The sequence below is a fragment of the Bactrocera oleae genome, chromosome 4 (assembly GCF_042242935.1).
Source record: "Bactrocera oleae isolate idBacOlea1 chromosome 4, idBacOlea1, whole genome shotgun sequence".
Taxonomy (NCBI): Eukaryota; Metazoa; Arthropoda; class Insecta; order Diptera; family Tephritidae; genus Bactrocera; species Bactrocera oleae.
In genome coordinates this window covers 40,089,823-40,113,099 of record NC_091538.1, presented here as the reverse complement: position 1 = coordinate 40,113,099, position 23,277 = coordinate 40,089,823, and the positions used below count along the sequence as shown (strand labels likewise).

The following is a 23,277-nucleotide window of genomic DNA, read 5'->3' as shown; positions in this document are numbered from 1 at the left end:
AAAAAAGAATACAAAATTGTGGTTTTATTTTTTTTTTAAATAGTGGTTCATTTTATATTATGGTTTTGAATGTTCTTAATAAAAGCAATAGTATTGTGCTTTAAACGCTACAGAGAAGAGATGGAATGAATTCCAACAAATAAACATTAAAAGTAATAATAAAACTAAAGATACAAATGCTGATTTGCTTAAAAGAGGTTTCGTATTTCTGCCGTCTTGTGTAGGTAAAGGCTATTGTGCATGGTTGTGTATGTGCCTACCACATTGTATATATTTTGACAGCGCCGAAGGCACACTTTCGTTTCCTACGAAACTCTTTCCGATGGAAGCAATGGAACTTTTGATTAATCATTAATGTTAAAGTCAGTTGGAACACCGCTCCGTTTTCCTTACTGTTGCTGTTTGTTTGACTATTGTTACTATCGTACGTGGAATTTATCAAGCTGTTGTTGTTGCTATTGAGTTTATTTAATAACTGTTGGTCTTTATCGTCGTTAGAACGCAGCTACTTCTTTCCCTTGGTGGCCTTTTCGGCGGCCTTGGTTACTTTACCACCTGAGGCATCCTTGAAGTTCACACTCTTGATGACACCAACAGCAACAGTCTGTCTCATATCACGCACAGCGAAACGACCCAATGGGGGGAATTCTTGGAAAGATTCAACGCACAATGGCTTGGAGGGCACCAAGTTTACGATGGCAGCATCACCAGATTTGATGAATTTTGGGTTCTCTTCGGTGGTCTTACCGGAACGGCGATCAACCTTTTCTTTGATTTCAGCGAACTTGCATGCAATGTGAGCGGTGTGGCAATCCAACACTGGAGTGTAGCCGTTGGCAATTTGACCAGGGTGGTTCAACACAATAACCTGTGCGGTGAAATCAGCAGCTCCCTTAGGTGGGCTCGCTTTAGAATCACCAGCGACATAACCACGACGCAATTCCTTAACGGAAACGTTCTTAACGTTGAAACCAACGTTGTCACCGGGAACAGCCTCTGGCAAAGCTTCGTGATGCATTTCAACGGACTTAACTTCAGTGGTGATGTTCGCTGGGGCGAAAACAACGACCATGCCAGGTTTCAATACACCAGTTTCAACACGACCGACTGGTACTGTTCCAATACCACCAATTTTGTACACATCCTGGAGTGGCAGACGGAGGGCCTTGTCGGTTGGTCGAGATGGGGGCAAAATAGCATCAAGGGCATCGATAAGGGTCTTGCCTTCACCATTACCTTCCTTACGTTCGACCTTCCATCCCTTGAACCATGGCATATTGGAGGATGCTTCCAACATATTATCACCATGCCAACCAGAGATTGGCACGAAGGCAACAGCAGCTGGATTGTAACCGATCTTCTTAATATATGAGGATACTTCCTTCTTGATTTCCTCATAACGAGCCTCACTGTATGGTGGTTCAGACGAATCCATCTTATTGACACCAACAATCAATTGTTTCACACCAAGGGTGAAAGCAAGAAGTGCATGCTCACGAGTCTGACCATTCTTGGAGATACCGGCTTCAAATTCACCAGTACCAGCAGCGACAATCAACACAGCACAATCAGCCTGTGAGGTGCCAGTGATCATGTTTTTAATGAAATCTCTGTGGCCAGGGGCGTCGATGATGGTGACGTAGTATTTGGAGGTTTCAAACTTCCACAATGCGATATCGATGGTGATACCACGCTCACGTTCGGCCTTCAATTTATCCAAAACCCAGGCGTACTTGAAGGAACCCTTGCCCATTTCTTGAGCTTCCTTCTCGAACTTCTCAATTGTACGCTTGTCGATACCACCGCATTTGTAGATCAAGTGACCGGTGGTGGTTGACTTTCCAGAATCGACGTGTCCAATAACGACGATATTAATATGAACCTTCTCCTTACCCATTTTCCTTTTTTATGAGCTAATGCAACATAAAAACATTGGGAAGTGGAATGTTACATTCGTGATTGGGTGTTTCAGTGGACGATATGCAGGTTTTCAGGTGAAGAGGATGAAAATAAAAATTGGGGAAAACATAGAACTCGTTAGCAAAGTGTATGGGAATTTTAAAGCTAATTGTTATATATGCTAAATTATCAAGAAAAAATTTTATATTATTTCAAACGCAATTTGCAAATTTGATGTTTACTACATACAAAACCGAATAGATGTTAATCACAATTTCCGTTTAAGGTAACAGCAGCAACAAGAAAGCAATGGTGCGCAAAACCCGACAATGTTTCCGGCGTCAACACGAATGCTTTCGTTTCACTGTATAACATAACCTCAATCGGACAACGTGGCCTCACACATGTTGCTACATATCTCGGAAATTAAGGTTAATTTTGACATGCTTGCTTCGGAATTGTTAAGTTATAATACCACATTAGAATAGTGTACGAGAGGGCAAACATGCAACAATTAAAAATCGTTAGTTATAAAATTTTGCAAATTGGTCTGTTTTAAATTTATGTACTCGTTTTCCAGCTTTTATCAGTGTTTTTGGTATTTTTTTTTTTCGTCAAAGATACTCAGTAGCAGAACTGATAGAAGTCATCATAAACACTAGAAAACGATTACATTTATAATTTAAGTACTCAATCGATTAAAAAAAATGTGCATCTGGAAAAATTTGATTACCCATTTTAGAGAAAAAAAAATCAAATAATTGCATTTGTGCTTATTTATTATGTATATAAGTCATAGAATGCCGGTTCAAAGAAGCTAGAGGTTTGAAAAAGAAAATGGCGTCCTCGGATAGCAACTACTGCCTCAGCTAAAAAGAAATTTCTAGTAATCCACGACTACAACCCGATTATTCACATTTCAAGACATGGCGGCCATCTTAAAAAAAATCGTTAGTTTACAAATACCCTAACCGGCTTTTAAAACTAACGTTTAACAGCTGTAATACCTAAATTTTCATGCCAAACTTTCGGAAATACATAAAAGTTACTTATACGAAATGTGACACATCTCATATTTAAACAACCTATATAAAACCAACCAGAGTTCAATGGCCACCATTTTGTAATTTTCAGTAATAGAGAAAAATATGTACCGAACTCCAGACGTTGCCGATAGTTTTAATAGGTACATATATGTTCGTAATTTCATATGCGACAAGACTATTACTAGACGCATTTGAATTTCACAATTATTTCACCTAGACAATCCAAAATGGGCGTTGTCGACGACAAAGTAGTGGTACAATTTCACAATTATTGCAAAAGTAATTGCAGCACATATTAATGCCACGTGTTTTAAAACAATTTTTTTTTAACCACTTTTACATCACTACTTTGACATACACATACGCACTCACTTTGTTGCTATGTAATCCTATTGCACACCGAATTACACTTCCCAATTTTGAAAGTAATAATTTCCCATATATTAAATGCACAATTATTCTTTTGTTTACTAATAAATAATCAAATATTTTGGCACTATCCATCAATCCAGATACACATTTTGTTAAACATATTGCACTTCACTTTCATCAAAATTATAACTTACTTTTCAATAAACTGAATCGAGAAATCACTGAAGTCTATGCTGATCCGCCAACAGACTTGAACAAAGTGAACGAGAAACTCGTCGTGAAAGAAAAATATGCCTCGCTTCGTCTTTCCAGTGCCACGTTGATGACAGGGTTGACTTGCTACTGTTTTTTCCATATATCCGTATATATTTGATAGTGGAGTGAACCAATATTCAATATTACTTAATAACGTTAAACAGTATTAATTTTTTGTACCATATCACAAACCTTAAAATACTTAATTTATCAATATTGAATCTTAAACTAAAGATGGAAAAAATAAAATAATTGAGCGGAGGGAGGTCAAACTAAGCATAGAAGCTTGAAAAACTTTCAATCTCATTACATCGCGAATAAAATTTAAATATCCACTATTAAGCATATATATTAATACCACTCAAATATAAAATAATTTATGTATTAAAAAAATAAAAAAGGTACGTAGTAGCTGCATGTAATATTATATATCATTATTATATATATATATTATATTTCTGCCAATTGTTTTATGACACATATAAGTTTTTTAACTGTAGTTTAGCAATTAATAACAACAGTGAGGTCGCTACATTTTCCTTAAAAAACTTAGCCTTTGCTGTGCAATCCTGAACCTGAGTTTCCGGAATTGTATAAGCTGAAAGTAACCCAAGAATCAGCTGTTTTCCTATGTGTGTGAAACAGCCATGATCACCTGATCGAATCTGCCTTTTTTAACACAGAGATGTAAATAAAAGCAATGTATTGTAGTTTAACAACTTGTTTGTGTACTTATTTTTGATGTGGAAAATAGTAACGAAAACTTTCAAGAATATTTTTGAAACAAAAGATTAATAAATATTTATTGCTTTTCCTCACCACCTCTGGGGTTGCAATATAGGTGCGTTATCGATCTTTTTTGAGTGTTCGTTTCTCCAGGAGGCCTATATTCACCCATTTAATATACATTAACAATATACAATAAGTTAAAATATTCACCTTGATTTGAACAAAGACGAAAATAAATAAATAAAAGTCAGGTACAATTCAATTGTATTTATGAACAAATATAAGTGAAAACAATCTACTTGTATTAATTTTAACAAAAACAAAAATAAATATAAAAAATGAGCTACAATTCAGGAACAATAACAATAATCAAAACAATATACTAAGTAATAAATAATATTTAAAAATTTTTCTAAATCACCGTTATACAATAATATATTTGATAAAATTAGAAACATTTCATAATATTTCAATAAAATAAATAATAATTTAAATAATACTCTGTGAATTTAATCTTTAGGAATTAAAACAACCGAAAAATATTTGAATATGTAATAAATACATTCTTAATGTTATAAATTTTAAAACATAACACGGCAACACACCATAGCAGATTTGTGTCATTTGGACGTTTAAGTAGAGAATATTGGTTGGCAACTCGTACCAAGTGTAACTTTAGGAGTATAATTTTTAAGGCAACCCGTGCCAAGTGGTACATTCTTGCGTCTGATAAGTGAAAATCTTAGAATTGGTTACTTGTAGATTTATACAATGGTTTCCGGTATTCCTATTGGATTAGGAGAACTTCAATAAGGGGAGAAATTTAATTAATATGCATAAATTATTGTGAATTTTTTTTTTAGATAATTCCATCTGTATATTAGCTATTGATTAAACCATATGTTTGTTACAAAAGAGCGCTACCAGAAATTCTGTTTAATATTTTAGGATTTTCTTAGAAACGAATTGACAAAACTAACCGAAATTCCTGTGTACCGGGGATGGCTAATGACTTTCTTATTGAAAACTTGTCTTTCAATGTGTTGGAGTTTCGGGTACTCCCAATTTGATATGTTGTGGATGGAAGCCACAGTTCAAAACTACCGCGTTGTGTTAAGAAAGTTCACAATAGCTAAAATCACTATTTCTACACGTTAAAAACGAAATAAAATTAATAATATCTACAAATCAAAATATCTGCTATATATTATATCAACCTTCGTTTCAGAACAATGAAGAAATGTTGACTTTGATCTTTGTTCTGAAATTGCTTTTTCATTCTGTTGTCTATCTAAAGGTATTCGCCAACATACATATAGGATAATTGTAACTAGAATATGTTTTTCATATGCATTAACCACCCATTTGAAGCCTAGGTACTAATTTGTACAGTAAAAAATTGAACAGTTTTCTAGGACTGCTGGTTCTAATTTTCCGAGACTTATCCAAGTTTTTATATGTACATAGACTGATTACTTCAGTATTTTTTTCCAAAATATTATATATTTTGGATACCTTTACAATACCATGACTAATAAACGACGTTTTGTACTGTATTAAGTTTATTTCTACCATTAAAATTGAATTTTGACTTTCTTAAATTTTACGCAGCATTTTCAAGTCAAAACATGGTGCAAAGTGTAAAACCTATAACCCAACACATGAGTGAACTATAAGAACTGTGTCTAAGCAAGTGGAACGGAACTAAACTTTAATCGGCCATATTTGTTAACTCGAAATAATTCCCCAAAAACATTTCCTACTTACTGATCCAAACAAGGTTTAATCTTCGATATAAGTCTCTGGCAGGGTAAAATTTGGTAAGATAGAACCGGCTGTTGTGGGAATTCCTGCATATTTTGTGTCGCTACAAAACCATGTAATTTAGTATGTGAAAAAACAATGCGTTTTAAAAATATTATAATAAAAAGTTGTAGATTTAACACACACCTTTTAATTAAAATAAACAATAATTTAAACTAAAAGATTAAAGAAGTTACGTCGTTTCCAAACAATAATTTCCATGATACTGGAACAATCAGCTTTATGGATTTATTCTCTACTTCCAATCGTAAAAAGCTTGAACACAAATCGTTTAGTTCCCGGATTATGAGTGTAGCATCTGTCGAATTATCGCCTTCGAGAACATAACGAAATAGCAACATTACAGGCACTTGTTTTTCTTCTAAGACGTGAAATAATTGCAACCCGTTGCCTCCGCCAAACACTGTATTTCCTTTGAATTCCTTCCATTTTACATTAGCTAATTGAGCTTCGTGATTTTGACGAAAGCTATCTGAAACGGAGTATTCATATGGCGAAGTACCTATTTCACGTTTCTCGAAGCCGAAACTTGCACTGAGTATAACCACTCTCTCAGCATGACGTACTAGCCTCGCTAGGTTATTATGTAGACTCTGCGAATGACGGGAGATGAAAGGAGTTCGAAATTGAAAAACGACCAATTTATTGGCAGTACATTCATATATTTCACAAGCAGCGACCCTCTCTTCCGGATTATGTTGGTAAGCTGACGGGCCAAAAACAGGAATCAATGCTGGATGGATGAGATTTCCCACTCGCCGCATTTTTTTCGATGCAATCAACAAATCACAAGCCAGTTGTGCTGCATTGCCAACACATATACTGGGTATTATTATCGTGTATCCTTCAAGGTTCAAAGAGTCTCTATTTTTTAATTGCAGCATATTCAAACCAATAATTTAACAAATTGATTGCAACAAATGCATTGTAGGCTTATACAATGAACAAATGAATCCACTTCAAATATGATAGTAATGCAGCTTTGTTCGATTTGACAAGAAAACCAAAAACAAAATTGTAGAGATGCCACATCATTTCAACAGCTCTAATGTAAAAATATCTGGTTAACATACCTAAGATTGAGCTAGTAACCGACGCAAAACCGTAGACCGTATCAGCTGATACGATCTATCTTATGAGAGCGCAATGTAAATGAACACTTACAACAGAGAACGAATATATATCATATATATATTTTACGTTCTCTGCTTACAACTCATAAAATTCTTAAAATAACTCAAAATCAAAGTCGAATACAATTATTTATAATTATGTAGACTATTTGAAATAGTTAGATTTTAGTTTTGAGCTTTCACACTATGAAAAATTATAACTAAAAAACTAAATGTGTGAAAAATCGTGTATACAAATAGAACAATGGTAACATTGGTCTAATGAAAAAAAAATTGAACAACTGATTTTTACGTTGCCAGTACGGGCACATAATTTGACAAATTTACCGTACGGAAGGGCGGTACGTCAGTCACTATTTGAAGCAATCGGCTGTGGTGTGCCAAACGGTAGAAAAGTTAATATTCTGACAGATCAAAGGGCTCAAAAGCTACGTAAATTTTTGACATCTTATAAATATTGTGATAAACATGGATGCGAGAACAAAATAGAATCGACGATAAATTGCCCGAATTAATTAGACAGCGAAATATCAGCAGCTCTAGGTAGAGTGCTGCTGTGTAAAGAGCAATTGAGATATACAGGGGTGTTGTAGAATCTGATAGTTGTCGGAATCAGAACTGAAACCGATAAAAAAATGTAGTAGGTGCCATGAATTCGGATATTATTGGTTTGGCCAGAGAATGTTAATGAATAGAGAAGGCGCAAATGTTAGTTGTGCTAAAATGTTAATTGCTATGAAGGAACATCGAAAACGCGCAAGTTCGAAAATAAAATGTCACCACTGCTGTCAATTTACGCAACGAACTACACCACTCTATAAGCAAAATGTATACACATACATATGCACAGATGTTCATTGGTATGCGCATAAACAAAAGTTTAAATAATAAAAACGAAAGAAATTGACTTCTGTCAAGAAAATATAAATAATGAGGGAAATAATATGAAAATAGAATTATAATATCATTTAATTAAAAAGGCTTATAAAAATAAAAAAAACTATATAAAAAATACTGATAGGATTTGAACTTAGTCAAAATATTTTACGTTTCAATAAGTAAGTGTGCTATACAAACAGCACCGCAGACAGAGAATGTTGATGAGTAGAGAAGGAGCAAATGTTAAATGAAAACTTTTTGAGTACTAATTTGTAATTCCACAAGAGGGAACATCGAAAAGTATAACTTCGAAAAAGAAAAATACACCACACAATATGCGAAATGCTATAAATAGACACAACGAATATTCCTATATGAAAAATCGTTGCGCATACCTATTTAGATTTATGTTTTCAATTTCTATGATATGACAAATTTATAATTATGAAAAGCCTTCTGAATTAAAAATCTGTATTACCGGTAAAAACCCCAGAATTCATAATAAAATAAACATTTAATAGGCTATTTTTCCAACTTATGTATGTGCGTTATGTGAGCATTTGCTTATTAAAAAAAGGATAACAATAAAACGGTGGCTAAGCGGCCACATTTCCACTTTTGTGGTGGCTGAGGTCGTAAGCGGGAAGGGGTTAAGCACAATCCGAATACGAGCCTATACGTTCGAATCCTAAAACGAATTTTATTTAATTTTTTTATTTTATGAATTGGAGTCTAAGCATATCATAATTCAATTTCTTTAATAGCATATTTTACTTCCTGAGATAATTAAAATATATCAGGAAAATATAATATGTTCATATGTTTAGGTTTATTGAATATTTCCTTATTATGCGTATTTACACAAATGTGATAATCACACATACATTCTTAAATACACGTACGCTGATGCTTGCTTCTTCTTGTCCCGCACAAGCAATGACTTTTGTCTACGCTTTTTGCTTTTTGCGAGTTGAACGATCGCAGGCAAGGAGGGATTGGGGCGCACCGCCACATAATTATTTCAGATATATATTTTATTTATCGAATTCAGTTTGAAAACGATTATAGGTATGAATTTATTGGTATATATATATATATAATATATATTATATTACGAAAATAATTCATAAATGCATCAGTATTTTTCAATACAAATTAAGCAACATATCAATATATTATGAGCCCTCACTTGACACGCCTATGTGCATGGTGGCAAGCCAACGAAATAACGGCGAGTTCGCGCGGACATTGTGTTGTTGAAAAAAACCAAATGACGACTTTGCCGACAAACATACATATTTATATACATATATACAAACGAGCTCGCATACATATTGACGCCAAATTTTGCGCATCGTCGCGGAGTTGACAAAATTTGTTTCAATCGACAATTTTGCGACAATGTCGATCGGCTATGTTGTCTCGTTTGTCCTTTTTGCAGTGGTTTGCTATTGAAAGTTGACTTATGCTCTTTTGAAATATTGCGATTACCAATTGGGCTGCATTTTCATAGCGTCGTATTTAGATAAAATGGGCTAAATCGAAAAACTATGAAACAATGATAATAAGTAAACATATAAAAGTACTATATGGACTGTGCTTAGAATATATAGAAGTAGTTAATGATTTCATATGAATGTCAATTTGATATAAATTTTATAATTTAATGCCATAAATAGTGCATAATATGAAAAAATATAAATATTATTCAAACTCGAATAGGTCATGTTGCCAATTCTCCTTTCTGAAGTGAACATCAGACAAATTCTTCAATTTCTGATTTTTAGCAAATGTTGTGAGGAAGCAGCTTGTGGACATACAAATGCGAGGAGGATGGTAGGATTTTCAGTGGTGACTGTCAAATTGTAAAATTGAATTTTTCTCGTTTTACTCAATTTCATTCATTTATTTCGCATATGCGTAGGAATTCTATATGAAAACCAAATGTGGCTTACCAGGCGCACAGAAAAAATAGCGCGGCGCAGAGTTATGAACGAGCGCACTTTGCTTTGAAGCAGACGCACGTTCCTTATGAATGAATTTGTTGTCGTTGTAATATGAAATACTTAGAAAATAAGCCGCGAGTTCGCTTGAATATTTTTGGCCGATGATGGTGCGTCTACGTTTTTTTGTCACTTGCGCGAATGTTTGATTTTTTGCGAAAGACATATTGAGGGACATACATATGTACATATGTATACATATATGCAAATATATTTGGACATGCGAATGAAAGAAGGCAATTTCAAGAATATTAACATATGGACATATGAACATTTGAAGCAAGTAAACAATAATAGCTGTTTGAATTCACAGATTAAACTCAAAAGCTTGAATATTGTCTGTGGTGCTGCTTGTATAGCAGACTTCTTTATTGCAATGTGAAATATTTTGCCTAAGTTCAAATCCTATCAGATATTTTTTTATACTCTTTTTTTATTTTTATATTCCTTTTTTACACAACATTTACGAGACAACATAGCTGATCGACATTGTCGATTAAAACAAATTTTGTCAACTCCGCGACGATTCGCACAATTTGGTGTCAATATGTATGCGAGCGAGTTAATATCGTTTACACGATATGAGTCGAAAGAAATATTGAATATTGAGCTTAACTCGTATTCGGATTGTTTATTTTATTATAAACTCTGGGGTTTTTACCGGTAATACAGCTTTTTAATTGAGAAAGCTTTTCATAATGTTAAATTTTGTCATATCATAGAAATTGAAAACATAAATCAAAATAGGTATGCGCAACTATTTTTCATTTAGGAATGTTCATTATGTCTATTTATAGCATTTCGCACATTGTGTGGTGTATTTTTCTTTTTCGAAGTTACATTTTTCGATGTTCCCTCATCTTGCATTACAAATTAGTACACAAAGAGATTCCACCAGAGAATGTTGATGAATAGAGAAGGAGCAAATGTTAGCAGTACTAAAATGTTAATTGCTAAGAAGGAACATCGAAAACGCGCAAGTTCGAAAATAAAATGTCACCACAGCTGTCAATTTACGCAACGAACTACACCACTCTATAAGCAAAATGTATATACATACATATGCGCAGATGTTCTTTGATATGCGCATAAACAAAAATTGAAATAATAAAAATGAAAGTAATTGACTTCCGACAAGAAAATATAAATAATGAGGGAAATAATATGAAAATAGAATTAAAATATCATTTAATAAAAAAGGAATATAAAAATAAAAAAAGAGTATAAAAAAATATCTGATAGAATTTGAACTTAGGCAAAATATTTCACATTGCAATAAAGAAGTCTGCTATACAAGCAGCACCACAGACAATATTCAAGCTTTTGAGTTTAATCTGTGAATTCAAACAACTATTATTGTTTACTTGCTTCAAATGTTCATATGTCCATATGTTAATATTCTTGAAATTGCCTTCTTTCATTCGCATTTCCAAATATATTTGCATATATGTATACATATGTACATATGTATGTCCCTCAATATGTCTTTCGCAAAAAATCAAACATTCGCGCAAGTGACAAAAAAACGTAGACGCACCATCATCGGCCAAAAATATTCAAGCGAACTCGCGGCTTATTTTCTAAGTATTTCATATTACAACGACAACAAATTCATTCATAAGGAACGTGCGTCTGCTTCAAAGCAAAGTGCGCTCGTTCATAACTCTGCGCCGCGCTATTTTTTCTGTGCGCCTGGTAAGCCACATTTGGTTTTCATATAGAATTCCTACGCATATGCGAAATAAATGAATGAAATTGAGTAAAACGAGAAAAATTCAATTTTACAATTTGACAGTCACCACTGAAAATCCTACCATCCTCCTCGCATTTGTATGTCCACAAGCTGCTTCCTCACAACATTTGCTAAAAATCAGAAATTGAAGAATTTGTCTGATGTTCACTTCAGAAAGGAGAATTGGCAACATGACCTATTCGAGTTTGAATAATATTTATATTTTTTCATATTATGCACTATTTATGGCATTAAATTATAAAATTTATATCAAATTGACATTCATATGAAATCATTAACTACTTCTATATATTCTAAGCACAGTCCATATAGTACTTTTATATGTTTACTTATTATCATTGTTTCATAGTTTTTCGATTTAGCCCATTTTATCTAAATACGACGCTATGAAAATGCAGCCCAATTGGTAATCGCAATATTTCAAAAGAGCATAAGTCAACTTTCAATAGCAAACCACTGCAAAAAGGACAAACGAGACAACATAGCCGATCGACATTGTCGCAAAATTGTCGATTGAAACAAATTTTGTCAACTCCGCGACGATGCGCAAAATTTGGCGTCAATATGTATGCGAGCTCGTTTGTATATATGTATGTTTGTCGGCAAAGTCGTCATTTGGTTTTTTTCAACAACACAATGTCCGCGCGAACTCGCCGTTATTTCGTTGGCTTGCCACCATGCACATAGGCGTGTCAAGTGAGGGCTCATAATATATTGATATGTTGCTTAATTTGTATTGAAAAATACTGATGCATTTATGAATTATTTTCGTAATATAATATATATTATATATATATATATATATATATATACCAATAAATTCATACCTATAATCGTTTTCAAACTGAATTCGATAAATAAAATATATATCTGAAATAATTATGTGGCGGTGCGCCCCAATCCCTCCTTGCCTGCGATCGTTCAACTCGCAAAAAGCAAAAAGCGTAGACAAAAGTCATTGCTTGTGCGGGACAAGAAGAAGCAAGCATCAGCGTACGTGTATTTAAGAATGTATGTGTGATTATCACATTTGTGTAAATACGCATAATAAGGAAATATTCAATAAACCTAAACATATGAACATATTATATTTTCCTGATATAAGTTAGCACCAAATAAGCTACCCTCCCTAAAAATATCAAACTCCTAACTAACTAAACGTAAAGTGCAATACGACTCTTCACCTGAAGGCCATATTGCACGCGCAATAAAAAAGTGCTGACCGAACACTTGTTTCCCGTGGGAACGGAATGTCAACCGTTTCCCGTAAACAACATCGGCAGCGCTGCTTTAGAAGTTAAGCTTAATGTTAAGTAAAAATAGAATTAAGATTCAGTGTAATTATTATACTCATAAATAAAGGACTTATGCTCCATTGAAAAAATATTTTTTTACGGGTTTTATTAAAAGAAAACCTAACTGGCGCCCGAGCAGTTAGTTTCGGTAATTCCAATGAAGAAAAGCGGTCCGCGTGTGAAATAAAATATATTAAGTGCCACAAAAAAGTGCCACGTAAATTATAAGGAACCTTTAAATAAAAAGAAAAAATATATAAAGTGCCACAAAAAAAGTGCCACGTAAATAATAAGGAACCTTTAAATAAAAAGAAAAAATATATAAAGTGTCACAAAAAAAAAGTGCCACGAAAATAATAAGGAACTTTAAAAAATAAAATAAAAAAAATAAATAAATATAAAGTGCCAAGAAAAAAAGAGGAAATAAAATAAACCACCGTGGGACAAGTATTGTCATTTCCAAGATAGAGGAAGTGAACAATACCAGCGAATCAACAAAGGAAAAAATTACCGACTAAAAAGTGTGAAGAAGGAGGCCCCTGAGTAGCAAAGACGCAAAATCACACTCAGAACATATAGACACAATCTTCGATACACTCCGTAAAGCCAATATGAAAGTTCAAGCAGACAAATGCGAATTCTATAAAGATAAAGTAGAATTTTTAGGATTTATAATTTCATCTGCTGGAATTTCCACAAACCCATCTAAAGTAAAAGCCATAGAAAATGTCCCATATCCCAAAACACTTAAAGACCTTAGATCATTTTTAGGACTCTCAGGATACTATAGACGCTTCATAAGAGACTACGCAAAATTAGCAAAACCACTTACGAACTTACTTCGTGGTGAAGAAGGCAGAATTTCGAAAAATATTTCAAAAAAAATTAGTATTCAATTAACAGAAGAATCCAAAGAAGCATTTGACAAAATAAAATCCGCTCTCATTTCAAAAGACGTCATACTCCAATATCCCAATTATAATGTAGAATTTAATCTTACAACAGACGCTTCAAAATATGCAATAGGCGCAGTACTAGAACAAAACGGTAAACCCATTACTTTTATTTCTAGAACCTTAAACAAAACAGAAGAAAACTATGCAGTTAACGAAAAAGAAATGCTTGCCATAATCTGGGCACTCAATTCTCTTAGAAATTATCTGTATGGTCAAGCTAAAATTATAATACATACTGATCATCAACCACTAACCTATTCACTTAGTAACAAAAACAACAATTCAAAACTAAAGCGATGGAAATCAATTCTAGAAGAATATAATTATGAATTAAAATATAAACCTGGAAAATCCAACATAGTAGCGGATGCACTCTCTAGACCATTTCAAATAAACTCATTATCAGTAGCTACAAACTCAGATGACAGCTCATCTCATAATCTAATTCCCTCAGTAGAAGCCCCAATTAATGTTTTCAAAAACCAAATCTTCCTATTAATAGGACAAGAAAATAGCTATCAATTTAAATTACCCTTCCCAACTTACCATAGACATATAATAACCAAACCAAATTACTCAACTGAAGACTTGTTAGCAATTTTAAAAAGAAGACTTAACCCTTCAGTAACAAATGGAATATTTACTTCAGAAGAAATAATCGGCAGAATTCAAGAAATTTACCCAATACATTTTAGTAATTACAAAGTTAGACACACACAAACAAAAGTTAAAAACCTAGAATCGAATGAAGAACAGGAAAACCAAATATTAATAGAACATAAAAGAGCTCATCGAAATGCAATAGAAAATAAAAAACAAATTTTAGAAAAATTTTATTTTCCAAAAATGTTACAAAAAATCAAAGTAATAGTTAAACAATGCAGCATTTGCGCAATAAACAAATACGATAGACACCCTAATAATCCAGAAATTCAAGCAACCCCAATTCCAGAATATCCAGGACAAATAGTGCATATAGATATATACATAGCCGACAAAAATTTAATATTAACAGCAGTTGACAAATTTTCCAAATACGCACAAGCAAAACTAATAAAATCAAGATCTTCAGAAGATATACGAGAACCACTTAGACAAATCATTTTCAATTTTGGAGTACCGCAGAATATTATAATAGACAACGAAAAATCTTTAAATGCCAACTCAATAATTTTTATGTTAAAAGACCAACTTAGGATTAATATACATAGAATACCTCCACACACCAGCACAGCTAATGGACAAGTTGAACGTTTCCACTCCACTTTATCAGAAATAATAAGATGTTTAAAATCAGAGAATATAGAAAGATCCTTTCCAGAACTTCTAGATAGAGCAGTTTACGAATACAATTATTCCATACATTCAACTACAGGACAAAAACCTGTCGAATCATTTTTTGGACGAAGAATATATACCAACCCTGAGCAATATGAAAAAGCAAGACAAAATAATATACAGAGACTGAGACAGAAACAGGAACAAGAGGGAATTTTAAAATTATTCATATCATAGAGACAGAACAGTACGAAAATATAATTAGTACTCTTGAAACAATAGTATTAAAAAAATTAATGGCACACCCTCTTCATCCCATTCTATCATCCCTACTAAACCAATCCAAAACCTACTTAAATTCAATTAAAATTAATAAAAAATTACAAAAGAGATCACTAGATTTTATAGGTACCGCGTGGAAATGGATAGCAGGAAATCCTGACCATAGCGACTATGAGATCTTAACTAACAAAATGAATAATGTTTTAGAAAATAATAACCAACAAGTTATTATAAATAAATTAATGAATAACAAAATAAATGAATTAATTAATATCACAAATAAATTAACAAAAGCAATTGAAGAAGACAAAAAGATGGAATATGACTTAGTTCTAACCATCAAATTCAAATTAGAAATTATAAAAGAAGAATTAATCAATACGGCTTACGCAATTCATTGGGCCAAAGCCAATATAGTAAATTCATTTATATTGTCAGATAAAGAAATGAACATAACAAAAAAAATTATAGAAAATGAAAATATACCATTTTTTAATATAGACGAAGCGTTAGAATTCGCTGAAGTCAAATTAGCAGCAAACGAAAATTGTTTAATTTATATAATAAGTTTACCGACAACGGGAACTGAAGAATGTAGGTCTACAGAAATACGACCAATAAAGAAAAACGAAGTAATAAATAAAATAATGTTTAAACTAATATTATTATGTCCAAACAAAGTTTATGGCATATATACGAATTGTAAATCATATAACAGCATATCAATTTGCCCTAAAAACGCAGTAAAAGATATATCAGATGATGCATGTATCACACATTTATTAAATAGTAAAACGGAAAATTGTACGAAAATCAATAATGAACATATAAAATCGGTCGAAGAAATTTCAAGCGACTTAATATTTTTAAATCAATTTAATGATGTAATAAAAATTAATAATGAAAGTTTAATGGTAAATGGCACATATTTAATAAAATATCATAATGCTAGCTTAGAAATAGATGGAATATTGTACAACTCTAATATGATAACAGGAAAAAAGCCATTACCGGCAATATTACAGCCATTATCTAAATATAATAATTTAGAAGAAATATTGTCATTAGAATCAATAAAAAAATTTCAAACTAACGAGACTATACATTTGAATCTATTAAAAAAACAAAATAATGTATTTTTCTCAATAAATATATTGTCAATGTTTGTAATATTAATTTTAATAATATTAATGTTCAAAAAAATGAGAATTAAAAATAATTCTAATGTAACTGAAACCAATACAAATGAAATTGGTATTCAAAATTTGTCAAGATTTTTTGTAAGAGCGTCGAACGAGGACGTTCGAATTTAAGGGCGGAGGAGTTAGCACCAAATAAGCTATCCCTCCCTAAAAATATCAAACTCCTAACTAACTAAACGTAAAGTGCAATACGACTCTTCACCTGAAGGCCATATTGCACGCGCAATAAAAAAGTGCTGACCGAACACTTTTTTTCCCGTGGGAACGGAATGTCAACCGTTTCCCGTAAACAACATCGGCAGCGCTGCTTTAGAAGTTAAGCTTAATGTTAAGTAAAAATAGAATTAAGATTCAGTGTAATTATTATACTCATAAATAAAGGACTTATGCTCCATTGAAAAAATATTTTTTTACGGGTTTTATTAAAAGAAAACCTAACTTATATTTTAATTATCTCAGGAAGTAAAATATGCTATTAAAGAAATTGAATTATGATATGCTTAGACTCCAATTCATAAAATAAAAAAATTAAATAAAATTCGTTTTAGGATTCGAACGTATAGGCTCGTATTCAGATTGTGCTTAACCCCTTCCCGCTTACGACCTCAGCCACCACAAAAGTGGAAATGTGGCCGCTTAGCCACCGTTTTATTGTTATCCTTTTTTTAATAAGCAAATGCTCACATAACGCACATACATAAGTTGGAAAAATAGCCTATTAAATGTTTATTTTATTACGAATTCTCGGGTTTTTACCGGTAATACAGATTTTTAATTCAGAAGGCTTTTCATAATTATAAATTTGTCATATCATAGAAATTGAAAACATAAATCTAAATAGGTATGCACAACGATTTTTCATATAGGAATATTCGTTGTGTCTATTTATAGCATTTCGCATATTGTGTGGTGTATTTTTCTTTTTCGAAGTTATACTTTTCGATGTTCCCTCTTGTGGAATTACAAATTAGTACTCAAAAAGTTTTCATTTAACATTTGCTCCTTCTCTACTCATCAACATTCTCTGATTCCACTTAACATTTGCGCCTTCTCTATTCATTAACATTCTCAGCTACAAGTCTCACTGAAGGAGCACGGTCAGAGAATGTTGAAGAGTAGAGAAGGAGCAAATGTTAGCAGTACTAAAATGTTAATTGCTAAGAAGGAACATCGAAAACGCGCAAGTTCGAAAATAAAATGTCACCACTGCTGTCAATTTACGCAACGAACTACACCACTCTATAAGCAAAATGTATATACATACATATGCGCAGATGTTCTTTGATATGCGCATAAACAAAAATTGAAATAATAAAAACGAAAGAAATTGACTTCTGACAGGAAAATTTAATAATCAGGGAAATAATATTAAAATAGAATTCAAATATCAATTCATAAAAAAGGGTTATAAAAATAAAAAAGGACTATATAATATATGATTGGATTTGAACTTAGGCAAAATATTTCACGTTGCAATAAAGAAGTCTGCTATACAAGCAGCACCACAGACAATATTCAAACTCTTATGTCTAATCTGTGAACTCAAACGGCTATTGTTGTTTACTTGCTTCAATGTTCATATGGCTATATGTGAATATTCTCGAAATTGCCTTCCTTCATTCGCATGTCCAAATATATTTGCATATATGTACACATATGTACATATGTATGTCCATCAATATGTCTTTCGCAAAAAATCTAACACTCGGGCAAGTGACAAAAAAAACGTAGACGCACCATCATCGGCCAATAATATTCAAGCGAGCTCGCGGCATATTTTCTAAGTATTTTATATTACAACGACAACAAATTCATTCATAAGGAACGTGCGTCTGCTTCAAAGCAAAGTGCGCTCGTTCATAACTCTGCGCCGCGCTATATTTTCTGTGCGCCTGGTAAACCACATTTGGTTTTCATATAGAATTCCTACCGCAAATGCGCGAAAATAAAAATGAATGAAATTGAATTTGAATGTCTTCAGTAAAATTGAAGAATCAGCAAAATTTCAATTTTACAATTTGTATCACTGAAAATCCTACTCATCATCCCCCTCGCGTTTGTATGTTGCCCACAAGCTGCTTCCTCACAACATTTGCTAAAAATCAGAAATTGAAGAATTTGTCTGAAGTTCACTTCAAAAAGGAGAATTGGCAACATGACCTCTTAGCGAGTTTAAATAATATTTATATTTTTGCATATTATGCACTAAATATGGCATTAAATTAAAAAATTTATATAAAATTGCCATTCATAAGAAATCTTTAACTACTTCTATATATTCTATGCACACTGCATATAGTACTTTTATATGTTTACTTATTATCATTGTTTCATAGTTTTTCGATTTAGCCCATTTTATCTAAATACGACGCTATGAAAATGCAGCCCAATTGGTAATCGCAATATTTCAAAAGAGCATAAGTCAACTTTCAATAGCAAACCACTGCAAAAAGGACAAACGAGACAACATAGCCGATCGACATTGTCGCAAAATTGTCGATTGAAACAAATTTTGTCAACTCCGCGACGATGCGAAAAATTTGGCGTCAATATGTATGCGAGCTCGTTTGTATGTATGTATATAAATATGTATGTTTGTCGGCAAAGTCGTCATTTGGTTTTTTTCAACAACACAATGTCCGCGCGAACTCGCCGTTATTTCGTTGGCTTGCCACCATGCACATAGGCGTGTCAAGTGAGGGCTCATAATATATTGATATGTTGCTTATTTTGTATTGAAAAATACTGATGCATTTATGAATTATTTTCGTAATATAATATATATTATATATATATATATAAATACACATATATTCATACCTATAATCGTTTTTAAACTAAATTCGATAAATAAAATATACATCTGAAATAATTATGTGGCAGTGCGCCCCAATCCCTCCTTGCCTGCGATCGTTCAACTCGCAAACAGCAAGAAGCGTAGACCAAAGTCATTGCTTGTGCGGGGCAAGAAGAAGCAAGCATCAGCGTACGTGTATTTAAGAATGTATGTGTGATTATCACATTTGTGTAAATACGCATAATAAGGAAATATTCAATAAACCTAAACATATGAACATATTATATTTTCCTGATATATTTTAATTATCTCCGGAAGTAAAATATGCTATTAAAGAAATTGAATTATGATATGCTTAGACTCCAATTAATAAAATAAAAAAATTAAATAAAATTCGTTTTAGGATTCGAACGTATAGGCTCGTATTCGGAATGAGCTTAACTCCTTCGCGCTTACGACCTAAGCCACCACAAAAGTGGAAACGTGGCCGCTTAGCCACTGTTTTATTATTATCATTTGTTTAATAAGTATATTGCTTACGCAACGCACATACATAAGTTAGAAAACTAGCTTATTAAATGTTTATTTTATTATGAATTCTGGGGTTTTTACCGGTAATACAGATTTTTAATTCAAAAGGTTTTTCATAATTATAAATTTGTCATATCATAGAAATTGAAAACATAAATCTAAATAGGTATGCACAACGATTTTTCATATAGGAATATTCGTTGTGTCTATTTATAGCATTTCGCATATTGTGTGGTGTATTTTTCTTTTTCGAAGTTATACTTTTCGATGTTCCTTCTTGTGGAATTACAAATTAGTACTCAAAAAGTTTTCATTTAACATTTGCTCCTTCTCTACTCTTCAACATTCTCTGGCACGGTCCGCTATAGAACAGCTGTAAAAACATCGACTCATAATTGATTTTTTTTAAATTGCTACTTATAAAAGATAAGGGGCTGGATTTATTTCTTGTATACAATTGACAGTAAGATCTCATTCGGTATAGAAAAGATCATTAAAAAAGCTTGAAATCAATAAATAGAATGTCATCGTTAAAATAAATAAAAAATAAAATATCAGAAGTTTTAATTTTGAAGAATATATGTATGAAATTTACACAATTTATTTTAAACGGGTGGGAAGAAATCCTTAAGATATCCTCAGATTAAATTATTGGACGAAGACAAATATATCCTCAACAGATTCGTTCGAATCTTCATAGGCGGATATAACTATGTACATACTTGTGAGTACAAATTCAAGTATAAAAGAAGAAAGCTGGCACGTTCTTCTCAATCAATAATAAACCCATATATGAATGCATTTTTCTACATTCATTTAACAAAACAAAGTATTTTCGTAAATCCGAATTTAATTGACTAAACAAAAATGCAATGTCGCAATTGCGTTTGTTTTGAACTTCAATTGTCAAAATCTAACATTCCATTTGGCACAGCAAAACGTAAAATTTGTTTACGTCATAGGAAATCTTTCGAACCCAACTTAACACTGAGTAAAATGTAATGCTTCAGTTAGTGACCGACATGAAACCGTAGACCGAATCAGCTGATATGACGTATCTTAAGAGAGCGCAATGTAAATGAACTTTCACCACCACAACCGTCCGTGTACGTGGATATCCGCGAAAATTTTATTTTTTCAGAATCAGCTGATTGCTCTCTTACAACGCTCTCTTAAACTTGCATATTTTTGAAATACTCCTAAACTAACTTAAATTCATAGTCGAATACATTTATTTATAAATAGTTACACTATTTTTAGAAAACCCAATAACTAATTTGCGAGGTTTGTTATGAAAGTTATAAACACATAGACGACAACAAGCAACAGTCAGCATCTGTCAAAAATTAATATACAGACGTTTTTATAGTTATTTAGACAGCAACACGACTTCACGCTTAAACGACTTTAAGCTTAAATTAGGTAAGAATCTCGGAATTCAGATACCCAGCTGTAAGTCTGTAAATACTTGTATATTGACCCCCAAAAGTTGTCTCAAAACCTACATATGGTAGGGTGTACGCAACTATTAAATTTCAAGGTCAAAGGTCACAAAAATCGTTTTTTTGCGCTTTTTTTGTAAATATCTCATTTCCTATGGGTTTTTTGCTATTGGTATTTATTATCAATATTGTAGAATACAAAATTCTCTACAAATTTTGTTTAAAAAAAATTTTCATACGGTGAACCGTTTTCGAGATAGAGGGCGGAGAGCGCGCGGTCACGGCATCACTTCAGGTCAACCGGTGCCTCCGATCAAAAACGCGCCATATATAGTTGATGAACTATCGATAAATCAATTTAATTTAATTATAAATATTTGTCAATTTTTATTAACTATTATATTATATTTTATCATTTTCTTCATGCCTTAAATCTTTATCTATTCAATAATACTGATCACCGTTTCCTAAAATTAAAAAATAATGAAGGGAAAAACTTAAATCTTACTATAATTATATTCCCATTAACACTAATGACATTTTAATTAGAAAATAATTAAGTGCATCTTCTTTAAAATCTGTAAATTTGTAAATAATAGGACAAGATATTGATTTACTCATCATTTTAATTGGGCGTATACTGTCTTACGAACAAGAAATTTTCTTTAAAAAAGTTGGGAAAGGCAATGTAAAAACGGAGATATACTCGACTAAAAGTTTTGATAATTATCCTCATTCCAAAACACATATTTTATTTCTGCACGCATTAAGTGGATGTGACACAACTTCTGCGCTTTTTAAAAAGGAAAAAAAAAAACATTTTTAAAAGTTTTTGAGAAACTGACCAATTTGGATGAACTAGCTGCAGCATTTGAGGAAGAAAATTGTTCGGCCCAGAGATTATTAGAGAGTGGAACTCAAACCTTATTGGCAGTCTATAATGCTCCGAAATCTGTGAAAAGTCTCGATCATCTTCGTTATATGCATTACGTCAAGTCTACAAAACTTAATAAACCTGTGCAGCTTTCCAATATTCCACCAACAAGTGCAGCTGCTCATCAACATTTCGAACGTGTATATTATCAAGTTCAAACTTGGTTAGGGCATGATTTGGAACCCCAGGTATGGGGTTGGGCAATGCGAAACGATTTTCTGGAGCCTATCATGACAATTTTACCACCTGCTCCAGAACATTTGCTAAATACAATTATCTGCAACTGCAAGAGTGGTTGTGGTTCGCGATGCGGATGCAGGAAAGCGGGCTTGCAATGCTCTTTAGCTTGTGGCCAATGTAATGGGCAAGCTTGTCTCAATGCTCTACCATATCAGAGCGACATTAACGAAGATGGAACTTTTGACCCCGAAATCATGGAAGAACTTGAAACAAATGTCGTTGAAGACGATAATGAAGACCAGTTTGAAATTTACCAGCAGCCGGAAGACGACGATGAAGAGGAAGAAGATGATTAAAATTATAAATTGTAGTTTTTGTACCCTTTATTCCATTTTTTTACTTTTAATAAAAATAAATGTATTGAATGATATTTTTATACTCTCGCAACCTGTTGCTACAGAGTATAATAGTTTTGTTCACCTAACGG

The 23,277-nt window shown here is 32.6% G+C and overlaps 2 protein-coding genes and 1 non-coding gene across 3 annotated transcripts; all 3 read right to left on the bottom strand.

The window, feature by feature from the left end:
* Positions 1-22: 22 nt before the first annotated feature.
* Positions 23-3,667, bottom strand: eEF1alpha1 (eukaryotic translation elongation factor 1 alpha 1). The gene is made up of 2 exons (XM_014238085.3): positions 3,512-3,667; positions 23-1,913 (listed from the first exon to the last, which is right to left on the bottom strand). The coding sequence occupies exon 2, from the start codon at positions 1,895-1,897 to the stop codon at positions 506-508; it is 1,392 nt and encodes a 463-aa protein (XP_014093560.1). The 5' UTR covers positions 1,898-1,913; positions 3,512-3,667; the 3' UTR covers positions 23-505.
* Positions 2,483-2,557, bottom strand: LOC118679953 (small nucleolar RNA snR61/Z1/Z11). Its single transcript, XR_004975493.1, has one exon. It is a non-coding gene; the product is annotated as a small nucleolar RNA snR61/Z1/Z11 (small nucleolar RNA).
* A 2,565-nt stretch (positions 3,668-6,232) lies between the features above and the next one.
* Positions 6,233-7,113, bottom strand: LOC106619819 (proteasome assembly chaperone 2). Its single transcript, XM_014238094.3, has one exon. It carries the CDS (start codon positions 7,007-7,009, stop codon positions 6,281-6,283), a length of 729 nt encoding a protein of 242 aa, XP_014093569.2. The 5' UTR covers positions 7,010-7,113; the 3' UTR covers positions 6,233-6,280.
* Positions 7,114-23,277: the final 16,164 nt, after the last annotated feature.